Genomic DNA, 12,856 nt, shown 5'->3' with positions numbered 1-12,856 from the left:
CCTTTAATTCGGAGCTCTTCTAGAGATGGCAGCTGCCCCAGTGGTGGTAAGGAGATGCAGTTCTTACATCCAGAAAGTGTCAACGCTACCATATTTGAGAAAGAAGAGTTTCCAAACCAACCTGGAAACATCGTACCCCCATAACCAGTAATGACAAGCTGTTTCACATTTTCAGAAGGCTCCAATCTCTCAAGTACTTCTCTCTCGTGTTGTGTGTTATCCGTATTGCCATCCCACATCAACCCCAACTCCTCAATCTTCTTCTTACCCTTCAAATTGGCATCCAAAGCATCTTGAGCATTTGCAACATCTCTGAGATTCCGAAGAGAAAGTTTTTTCCTTATATTTGAGAGCTTCCCCAACTCTTTCATGCTAGGCCCGCTCTCTTTTCCCACAACGTAATATTGCAAAGTTCGAAGCTTCGTGAGTTTCCCCATTTTTGGTGGCATCTCTTTCAAATTTGTCCCTTCAATATCAAGATGTTGTAAGTTGACCAAGTTGGAAATGTTGGATGGCAACTCCATGAGATGTCGACACTCTCTTAACAATAGAGTTTGCAAATAGTACAAGGTGCTCACACTTTCCGGCAACCGTTTAATTAATGTCTGAGAAAGGTCCAAGTGCCGCAAATGTTTCAAGTCGCCAACGGAATTGGGCAACTGAGAAGATTTATAGCTCCACCGATATAAAGATAGCGTTCGCAAGCGCTTAAGATTTGTCAACATGTCATTCAGCACCTCACTATCAATCCCCCCCACGTATGTTAGTGGAGACAAGGTGCGCAAATGTTGGACTCCATGAATGCGAGGAAATATCTTAGAGACCCCATCATATAGTGTTGAAGTGATTGATAAATGACGAGTCCTTTCTGGAAGCCTGCCTGAATTTTCACCCTCCAACCCAGAGCTTGATTCTCCATCCATAACAAACTTAAAGCAGAATTCTCCTGACATGTATTCAGCTAGATCACTTGTGAGGTCGTGCATGCTGAAATATGATGGGGCGTAAAGTGATTGCTGAAACAATGACCTGGAGACAAGGTCATTGAAGTATTTGTCACCTATTTCTTCCATCTCCTCATCGCCCCTGGACTGGACTAGAAAACCTTGTGCCATCCATGAAGTGATTACTCGATTCTTCTCAAATACATAATCCCTGGGAAATATTGCACAATAAGCAAAACAACGTTTTCAGGTGTGAAGGGAGATAATAATAGCTCATTGTTAGTGCTGGAGGGATGTTTTCATTCGATAAACCCCACATCCTGCTCTTGGATATCTGCTCCCATTGCTTGACATCTCCTACAGAGTGCAAAAGACCCCCAAGAGTTTTCGCTGCCAGCGGTAAACCTTTGCACTTTCTCGCTATTTCTCTGCCAAATGTTTCCAAGTGCGAGACTGCTCCAGAACTTGCACCGCTAAATGCATGCCTTGCAAACATCTGCCAGCAATCTTCATCGCATATTCCCTTCAAATAGTGAGAGGGGATGACAGTTTGCGTGCCTTTTGCTACATCTTCATTCCGTGTTGTCACGACAATCTTACTTCCAGGCTCCGCATACTGCAAAAAGGCAGCAGTAATTTAACCCATTCAGTGTTCTCAATGTTCCACGCATCATCTAGAACAAGTAGAAGTTTTTTCCCTTTCAATGCCTCCATTAGAGATTCATCTGGTTCTTTGGTGCCGCAAGTACCTGCGTTGATCTTCTTAAGAACATCATCAACTATCCTGGTGACGTCAAATTGTTGAGAAGCCCAGACCCAGGCTTTGAGCTCGAAGCACTCATCTACCCTTCTGTCTTTGTAGATAAGCTGAGCAAGAGTGGTTTTACCAACCCCTCCCATGCCCACAATAGGAATCACACCTACATTTGCGCCATTTGTATTGTTTCTTGTCAACAAGTACTCCATTATAGCTTCCTTATCAGCTTCCCTTCCATATACATAATTTTATAATATCAAAACATCAACATTAAGATTTTACATCTAGTGAATTAATAAGTTAATGCAATTAAATTGTTGATGCTAACATAATGTAAACATTTTCTTTCTACTTTTTCAAGAATTTACGATTGTTGATGCTAATTTAATGTAATTAAGCAGTAAAACTTAAGTTTTAAAAAGATATTGATTAAATGCCACTAATGATTTTCATAGCCCTTATTATATCATATTATTTTTATATATAATGAAATTATTTTTTTTTCTAAAATAAAAATGGAAAAATAACTTTATTTTAAAAGATAATTGTTTAGCAATTAAAAAGTAAAGTATTTATTTTTAATATTTAAATAAATAAAGGTGGACAAAATTTATATAAATAATTCAGATTTTAAAAATACAGCATTTTGGATTTAAAAATCAAATAGAGGGATCAATACAAATATTTTATGAGGAAGCAAGGTCTAAAGGTGCAAAAACTTATGCTTACCCAATTGCTGTCAGGTCGAGGGGCATCAAGGATCGTAGACATTCATAATCTCCTCCGCTATGTCCTCAGCTTCAAAGACAGCATGTTTAACATTATTAAGCCAGTTCTTCACAGCAGAACTTGTAATCTGCTTCTCCTCCGCATCGTCGAGTAGTCCGTTGACTGTATTCATTGTTTCATTCAGCTTTTCCAGAAGACGGCCATCATCGAGTTTGTGGCTTTTGAAGAGACCCAGGACCTGACGAGAGGCCAACCTGTCGAAAACAACCTGAATGACAGGAGAGAGAATTGATCCTCCGATCAACTCCAGAGCCATGGTGGATTTTTGCAGAAAGGTTGAGGGTGGGAATACGTGAGAGAAAAGGAGAAGTGGAAAGCAGGAGCCTTGGTGGATTTTTGCGAGGGGGTGAGTGTGATTCTGTGAGAGAGAATGATGGTAGTAGAAAGCTAATAAGCCACTGAATTGCATGAAAACTCATGGAAGCTGGCTTCATAACAATATTATATTAATTATATTATAATCAGCGCTCCACGATTAAGGAACCGATATGTATAAATAAATTTGTTAATCATTAATAAAAAGATAATTTTTGTGTTTAATACAATAAAGTTAAAAATATATAAACAGTTAAACCGATAAAATTATTATGGATGTTAAAATTAAAAAGTTGGTTTTTCTAATAAAAAAACAAAAGATAAATGCATATAGAAATGTGTTAAATGCATGCTGAAAATTAAGAGTTATTCAAATTAACGATAATATGGATGCATTAAATATTAGAATAGAGAAAAGAGACAAAGGCGGCTCGACCGTTTTTATAATTAATTTTTATTTAATTATATAATAATTAAAATAAATATTTAAAAGAGTTTGAATGATTTAAATTTTATTAAAAAATATTTTTTTTTCAAAATCTTCATCTCTTATTTTTTTTTCCTATTTTGACGAAATATATCTTTTTTTTTTATTAATAGCACGTTTTTTTCAATTAAAACTTAAAGTAATTAAAATCAATATTCTCAAGAATTCTAATCATTTAAATTCACGAGGAAAATATATATTTCTTTGGTCAAAATCCCTTTTTTCTTATTCATTTATTTTTTATTTTGAAGAAAACATGCCTTTTAAATTAGAAGCATGTTTTTAAAATAAAATCCTATCATGATTTGAAAAGAAAGTTTCATTAAGAAAGAAAAAAAATTATGTCTTGATAATTTTTTATGGGCTTGTAAGAAAAAATAAAAATAAAATAATTAATTCATGGAAACAAAATATTGGGAACCTTACCATAAAAAAAAATCATAAACATCAATTTATCTTTTCCAACATGGTTAAAGGGCAAAACTACATACGTTCATTGAATTTCTTTTTAAAGATAAATATACAAACACTAAAATCAATAATTTTTGTTTTTGAAATACCACTGACCAAAATACTTATCTTTCCTTTTTTTTTTATAACAACTTTCTCTTTAAACTCTTAACATCAAGGAATTAAAATGTGAGGAAAATGAAGTTTTAAAATTAAATATAAACAGCTAAAACTACAAGGATAAAAAATAAAAATAAAAAATTTTAAGAACCAAAATGAACTTTTATGATAATTTCAAGGACCAAAACTCAATGTTGAAAGGTGTGGGAAATGAAGTTTAGCTAAAATGTAAACACACAAAACTACTAGGTTCAAAAATATTTTTTTAAAAAAAAAAAACCATTTAGTATTGCTCTTAGAATTACGTATTTGGTATAAGGCTAAAAAAATGGGTGAAATTATCACATAAATAATAATTATTATTATAAGAGCAAATTTAAAAAGTGAAATGTTGGTTTTTAAAAATGACTGGTGTATTTACAAATTAAATGTTTAAATACTTGTGAAAAAAGAGAGAGAATAATTTAATGATTAACTTCAAATTTTCCATTAATTAATTAATATCTAAAAAATCCAAAAATTATAAGTTTCTAATATAAAGTTAAAAAATCTACATATGTTATAAAAAAAATACTTCATGAAATTATTTTTTATATATAATTCAAATATTTTTTCCACTGATGCAGTGGCCACTAGTAAAATTAATCCTAATTTTATTATGCAATATATTTTAATTATTGAATTTATATAAACCTATATCACATCAATGAATTATTATTATTATTATTATTAATGTGCATCTAGTGATGTGTTTGAAGCTAATTTTAAAATGTGTTTTAGTTGAAAATCATAAAATTAATATTCTTTTCAAATGTTTTTGAATAGTTTTGATATATTTTTAAATCATAAAAAATAACTTTTCCAGCCTAAATATATTCTTGATTTATACGGGGACAACATTATTAAATACATGACATTTCTAGCACGTGGCATTTGGTGTACGGTTAAGAAAATAGGGGGTGCATTAATACAGTAATAATTATAACAAGAGCATATATTAAAGGTGTAAAAAATAGTATTTAAAGTGTTTTGTATATTTATAAATTGATAACTGATTAAATGTCGGTGGTAAGAGGATTATTTGACCACAGTGGGGTTGTGGGCCTAGAACTTCGGGAGAGGCATCCCTGTCTCAGTGATAGCAGAGAGAATTTTTTTTTTTTTTAATGTTCTTTCTTCACAAATTATTAAAAAACAAAACTTTAATTATAATATTAAAACTTATCAATGAAACGAGTGTAACAACATTAAAAAAAAAAATTATAAATAGTGAATGAAATTGATGAAATAAGCTTGTTTTCGAGCTCACTTATATGATTTTTTCTAGTTATTATTAATGATTTTTTTATATTATTGGATTTATTGTCTAGATTTTTTTAATATTTTTAAAATTTTAATATATTTTCAAGATTTTTTTTATTTTTTTGTTTTAAATAACGTGTTTTTCATAGATCACAATAACATCCATTATTCTCTAAAATATACTACTTTTTTAAAGATTTTTTGCATTAGGCTATGTTATGATAAAGTTTTTTTTACTATCCTTGAAACCCAAAAAAAAAAAACTCGTGAATACGTGAGAGGAAAAAAAAAATGTAATAGAAAGCATAAGCCAATGAATTGCATAAAGGAGAGAATAAGAGAGCACGTAGGCTTCAAATGTTTTCACCTGGGGGCCACACTGAAATGACCACCAGGATTGCCCGTCACCGTCACGGGCAAGAAGGATCCGACATGTACAATTGGCAGGACTCCCCTCCACCGTCATGGGTGGAGCTGCCTGTTACCGTCACGGGCTAAAGATGTTAATTTATAGCTGGTTTTTCTGCAAAAATACTGTTGTTTTTCCAAAATATATTTAAATAATATTTTTTTATTTTTAAAATCGACATATTCAAACAATATAAAAAATTATTAAAAAAAAACAATTTTAAAACAAAAAATTAAAATACAGAATGTATTTATAGAAACATTTATACAGAATCTTTTGCTTCTAATGGAAATGGATTAGCTAAGTAAATCACATTGTTTTCTGAAGACCAAAAACTAATACAGTGATTAAGCTTCTCATGAAATTGTAACACTAACACTAAACTAAAACATGGCTCCCTTTTCTTTCTGTACATAAAAAACACTGTGCATACACTAACAAATCACAGTGTTTATTGAACAATGAATAAGTTTATTCTCCATAATTTAAACTTTTAGAATTCCTACAAGTATTTATCTTAATTACCACGTAATTAAATAAAAATAAGTTTTAAAAATTGCCCTACAACATCGTATTAATTTTCTTGGCTAAGCAACGTGGCATGTTCGTCGGGGAAAACTTTTAAAATTATGGTTGAGTAGATCTTTCACTATTAATGGTATGCCATTATAAGATTTATAAGCATTGTCATAATATGTAAAAAAACCATTTCTTTTGGATAAAAACATTTTATACTTAAAACTTGCATAGGTTTATAATATATATACTTAGTTTTTATGAAGTAAATAAAAATAATGAGATTTGAACTCGTAACCACTTGGTTATTAAGATTATAATATCATATCAAAAAATTATCTTAACTTAATAATTTAAATTATTATGGAAGATTCTAAAATATAATTTATATTATTTTTTAATATATTGATTTATTATTATTTGTATATAATTATTAGGAGGCCTTTCCACATCATAAGATTTATAAAATAATTTTTAAAGTATATTTTATAAGTAAAAGCTTTGAATTAATGTTTTTTTAATTTAAATTAATATCTGGTTTTTACATATGAATAAAGCATTCTCCAACCTAAATGTTATTTTGCAAAAGCTTATGGGCTACATTATCAAACATATAGCATCTCTAATATTAACCTTAGGTAGCATTAGTATGAAATTAAAAGATAGGGATGAACTATTATAGAAGTAATAATTACAAGAGCTGATTTTAGGGTGTAGAAGTTGGGTTTTAAACATGTTTGGTGTGTTTATATATAAATTAAATGGTTAATTAAATGTTTTTAGAAAGAGAGAAAAATAATTTAATGATTGATGTGTATTTTAAGAGAAAAAAAAAAGAAGAGAAAGTGGACAACTAGTATTGTTTCATGGAAGAACCAAAATGGACTCCTATATATCGAGAAAAACCAAGCACAACTTTATCATTCACGGCTTCTCTTTTTGAGCTGCAATTGTTAGTATATAAATGCTAATGTTTTATTTAATGTAACAGGATCAAAATATATTTCATGTATATAAACTAATAAATATATAGGATAAAAATAATTATATAACTAAATTAATTAACTTTATCAAACACATAAATAGAACTGACAATAAAATTATTATATAATATGTTAAATATGTTAAAAGGATTCAGTATTCTTGTTACTGTTTATCTAAATACAAAGCACTATAAATTGAAACAGTATAATAATAAAATTATAATTACAACAAAGAATTACAAAGATTGCAGGAGAGAGTGAGATTGTCTTTTTATTGGAATGCATTTGATATTAAAAGGATGGTTTAAGAGAAAATAATCAGTGCAAATTTTGATAGAGCATGGTGGGGCTTCAGACACCTGGTGTTGGGGCTGCCTGCCTGCTTTGGAAGCTAGGGTCAAACTTGCACACTAAATATAGACCCAAGAGAGCGAGTTTGCAGGTTCGCTCGTTTGGGTCTGCAGAACCGCATGATGGATGCTAACCCTCACACCTTAGATATTATTATTTTGATTGTAATTAATATAATAATTAATAAATTTGTAAAAAAAATATTATTAATATTGAAATAATATATTTGATTTGAAAGGTAAAGTTAATTATTATTATTATTATTACTATTATTAGTACTACTGTCACTACTATTGTTGTTGTTATTACTGTTGTTGTTGTTATCATTATTAAATTTTAAAAAATATTAATACCATAGAAGGAAAACCAAAATTTATTTTTTAAAGAGATTAAAAAGTATAACTTGGGCAAACAAGTTAAATATTATTATTAATATTATAAATATTATTCATTTCATTAATATTATTAAAATAAATGTTATTACTATAAAAAAAACATAGATTTGATTTTAAAGGGAAAAAATCAAGATTTGATTTTAATTGGATTTTGCATTAAGACCCAATTCTTTTGGGACTTGTATTGGGATCTAATTATCTTGAGTTTGGCTTCAGAACTCAAGGCTGACGGGTCTTGTATTAGGACTCAACTCACTTCGGTCCAGTGTCAGGATCCAATTCTCTTAGGTCCAGCATTAGAACCTAAGGGTAATGAGTTCTACTTCAGACCCCAATTCTCTTGGGACCTGCAATAAGATCCAATTCTGTTGGGTCCGGTGCCAGGTCCCAATACTAAAAGGTTTTAGGTTTCTAAATATTAATATTTGTGTTATAAATATTATTATTTTTATTATAATTGAAAATATTATTATTTGTATTATATGTGTTATTATTTTTATTATAATTAATATTATTAATAGATTTGAAAAAAAAATTATCAATATTGAAAAAAAAAACATAGATTTGATTTTAAGGATAAAATTTAAAATTATTATTATCATTATTGTTATTATTATCATTAATAAATTTTTAAAAATACTATTATTACTATTAAAGAAAAACCATAATTTTTTTAAAAGATTAAAAAATATAAAAATTTAGACAAACAAGTTAAATATTATTATTTATATTATAAATATTATTGTTGGGTTTGGCATTACAACCAGGCTTGACGCTCTTAAATTCGGTGTTGTAGTCAAATCCAACTTTTTTGGGTCTTATATTTTTTATATATTTTTTTATGAAAATAAAATATTGATCTATGCCATAATGCAGACCATTTAACTAGTATTATTCTAGATGAAGTAAATATAATAACAAAGTAAATATGACTTGTTAACGAAATTTGGATGAAAAGTAGGGAATATAAACGTTACTATTAAAGACTCAACTCTTGTCCTTAAAGATAAATCTTCTGTAAATAGTTTTTTTGAAATTATAACAACATTATCTTAAGAAATTGCATGATGGATCGAGTTTTATGAATCGTTCAAAAACTAGACTCAAATTCACTATAAAATATAAGAATCTGAAGCTCTAGAATGGATAGGGCGAATCTTCAGTTTTTTTTTAAATAGTATTTGTTGCTATTAATCCCTAATTATTTTATTTTTATATAAAATTTGACACTATTCTTTTATATTTTTAAATCCTTCAACTATTATTTTTTTCAATTTTATTCTTTAATATTTAATTTTTATAGAATTGATTTTTGTGTTTTTTTTTTTTTGCTTTTCTTTCTATAAGATTATTTAAATTGCATGTTCATAGTCACATGGTTGACTCAGGTATTTTTTGTTGTTTTTTTTCCTAAGTTTAATGCCTCAACTTTTTTATACTGAGAATTTTACTATGTTGTTTTTTTGGGATTTGCCTTGTATGTGGTTAGTCCCAACATCATGATCATGAGTTCTAAAGGTTTTGCTATATTGTTTTTTTGGGATTTACCTTCTACGTTGTTAGTCCCAACATCATGATCATGAGTTTTAAAGGTTAATAATAGTTGATTTTGATTTTTTTTTTAATTTCACCCTTCAATGTTTATTTTTTTATAGTTGTTCTTTATGCTTTTCTCTATCACTTTCCTTTTAATAAAATTATCCCGATCATGTTTTCATAGTCGCAGGGTTAGTGAATTAACTATAGTTGATTTATATTTTTTTTTCATATTTTTTTTTATTGAAAGTTTCATGCCTCGACATTTTTTATGTCCGGCTTGACGCTTTTTCTCTCTGTTATGTTTGATTTATTCTTGTTGGATTCGTTAGGAGTCGCCACCTAATATTTAATTGAATGTTACTAGAAAACCTAGTTATATTGGTCTTGTCAGATATTCATGGGTAAGGGATCGATTGTGATTAAAAAAGATATTAGCATCCCTAACACACCCTACCTAAAATAAGCTGCTTCATGGATTTATATGTTAAAGAAGTTTTAAAATTTTTATCTTTTCATCGGATTTTAGAAATACAACTTCCATACAAGTTTATACTTCTATACCATGATTCAATAAAAATATTAAATTCTTCTTTATTCTCTATAATTTTATCATAAATAAAAAACAAACAACAAATATAAACACACACATGAACTTTCCCTGTATTTTTCTTTTTTATATATTTACAAAATACAAATAAAAATTCAAACTAAAAACATATTACATTAAACAGTTTAAAAATTACAAAATAACTCCTTAAAACTCCATAACAGTGCTCGTGAGTAGAGGCGGCGCGCTGCCGCCGATGAAGATGCAGAATCCGACTGATCGAGGGCGTTTTCATCTCCTCTGCCTCCTAGCGCCGGCAGTGACCTGTAAGACAAACGAAAACACAAGAGGCAATTGATTTAATTTTGTTCTTTTTTTCTCAATCTGCTTCGGTTTTTTCTCCTTTTTAGCAGATCTGGTTTCTACTTCTCTTCTTCACGGATCTGCTCCCGGTCTTCTTTCTACTTCGTTTCTGGTCTGCTCCGTTTCTCTACCAATGGCAGATCTGGTGGCGGTTGGCTTCTGTGGAGGCCGATCTGCGGGTGCTGCGGCTGGCGGCCGCCGCAGGGTCCTTCGGTGGGAGAAGGCTGGGTCGGTCGAGAGAGGAGAGGGAAGGATCACTGAGAGAGCAGAGTGAGAGGGCTGCTGTGATGAAGGTGGGGAAGATCAGTTGTGGTTTTTGCTGGAGGCCGGCGTTGATGGTCTTTCCTCGCTGCTGGTGTTCGGTGGCCTGAAAAATGGAGAAGAGAGGGGCGGCTCCAGGGACTGGTCTTCAGGTTTCGAAGGGAGAAGGAAGATGGTCGGGCGTGTAAATGGTGCTGGTTTGGGCGAGAAGGAGCACCGACCGGCCTCTGTCGGGTGGAGCTGGAAACCGTGAGAAGGAAATGGGGGACTTCTATGTAGAGGGCTGGTCTTGGCTGGGCAAATGGGAGAAGAATGGAAAAGGAGAGGAAGAAAATGAGGGACGGCCAGAAAAGATGAAGAGAAAAAAAATGACCAGAGGTGGGGGCGTTGCTGCTTTGGCTTTCTCTGGTCTTCAAAGGAAAAAAATGGCTAGAAGAGCTGAAGGTTTAGCTCTTGTGCGAGGGGAGAAGGAAACGGTTGGGGTGGAGAGTAAGTGGCAGCTTAGGGAGAAAAAAAATGGTTTAGGGTTTCTCTTACCCCCTTTTTTTATTTGTCGAAATTTGCCCTTTTTTTGTTTTGGATTCAAGGCTACTATTCACAGGGAGAATGTTTTTCGAGCCTTAAAATTCATCTTTCAATTTTTGTGTTTGGTCCTTAATTTTAATTAATTCATTTAATAAAAAATAAATTTGATTTTTTAAAATTTTAATTTTTTTAATTAAATTTAAGTTAGGTTCCCGAACTTAATTTTTTACCAATTAAGTCCTCAAATTAATTTGACATGCTTAAAGTATAATTAAGTCCTTACATTTAATTAAATCCTTCAATTGAACCTAAATTAATTCTTAAACATAATTAAAATTTAATTTGGCCCATAATTAAATTAAATTGACCCATTAAAAATTTAATTATATCATTGGACTTAATTTTTATGCAAATTCGTCTAATGCTCATTTAATTTGACTTTTGAATTTGTATTTTTCTATTTTTGGACATAATAGGGTACAGTTAGGCCTTGAAATTTTTTCAAAAATTGCAGCTTGATTTTTGCTTATTTTTATAGTCTTTCGAGATCAATTTTCTCCGCATTACCAACTATTTTATTTTTTAATTTTTATTTTAAAAAAGTGAATTTTAGAGAATAACTTAGAATTGGGTTATGACATTAGGTGTGACTCATACGTGAGTAGTCTTGGTCTCATAATCACAATTATGAGTTTCAAATATTAACATGAGTTGACTCTAGTATTTTTTAAGTCATTTTTCAATATATAAGTGTTTTAATTTTATCCTTCAACATTTAATTTTTCTGAGAGTTGGTCTTCATATTTTTTTCTTTTACTTTCTTTTCTATGGGGTTATCGTAATTATATACCAATGGTCGCAACGTTAGCGGGTTAATGAGGCTTGACCCATATTTTTTTTGTTTTTCTTAATTATTTTTTAAAAAAATTCATCATTTAATATTGAATTGTTTTATAATTAAGTTTCATGATTTGATTCAATTTGCTTTCCTTTGTGATTGTTTTACCTTTTATTTGCATAGATAATTATTTGATTAAATAAAAAATAAAGTTATCAAACACAGCTTAGTGCATGAACATGTTGCGAAATCAAGTATCTTTGTGTTTTTTTTTTTAATTTTATCCTTCAACATATAATTTTTTTTGGAATTGGTATTTTTTCTTATTTTTTTTCACTTTTTTTCTATAAAATTATCTCAATCATGTGTCTATTGTCACGGAGTTACCATATTTATATAGTTTGACCGAGGTCTGTTTTTTTAAATTTCTTCATTCTACATTAGGTTTGACTTTTTTTACTTTTTATCGGCGCATATAATTGTTTGATGAAAAAAAACTCAAGAAAATATAGTTGTTAAACACAATTAAATACATGATTCATGTTACAGGATTAAATATTTTAATCTTAATTATTTCTTATCAAATATTGATCTAATTACTAAATATATGTATAAACATTTCTATTTATAATTAAAAAATATTATATTAAAAAATGCATTGTAAAACCTATTTATTAATTTTTATTTTACTTAAAAAAATAACCGCTCAGCCGTAAAGCCCGAGTACAAAAATAGTTACACGGTATAGTCACCGCCTCTTGTAACAAAATGGTGCATTTAGGAATGCGGTGTAAACCGCGTTCCCTTAAATTTTTTAAAAATATATATTTTTATTTAAAATAAAATTTTTTATATTTTCAAATTATTTTGATGTGTTAATATTAAAAATAATTTTTTAAAAATACAAAAACTTATTTTAATATATTTCTAAAAAAAATCACTCTTAACACAATTACAAACACATT

The 12,856-nt window shown here is 29.7% G+C and overlaps 1 protein-coding gene across 1 annotated transcript; it reads right to left on the bottom strand.

Moving 5' to 3' along the window:
• Nucleotides 1-67: 67 nt before the first annotated feature.
• On the bottom strand, nucleotides 68-1,910 carry LOC105128927 (putative disease resistance RPP13-like protein 1; the record flags this gene model as incomplete). The annotated part of the gene is made up of 3 exons (XM_011030783.1): nucleotides 1,653-1,910; nucleotides 1,262-1,560; nucleotides 68-1,155 (listed from the first exon to the last, which is right to left on the bottom strand). Coding segments are annotated over exons 1-3 (1,645 nt in total), but the record flags the coding sequence as incomplete, so codon positions are not given.
• Nucleotides 1,911-12,856: the final 10,946 nt, after the last annotated feature.

The sequence above is a fragment of the Populus euphratica genome, unplaced genomic scaffold (assembly GCF_000495115.2).
Source record: "Populus euphratica unplaced genomic scaffold, PopEup_1.0 scaffold11.1, whole genome shotgun sequence".
In the NCBI taxonomy this organism is placed as follows: Eukaryota; Viridiplantae; Streptophyta; class Magnoliopsida; order Malpighiales; family Salicaceae; genus Populus; species Populus euphratica.
This window is presented reverse-complemented; position numbering and strand designations above follow the sequence as displayed.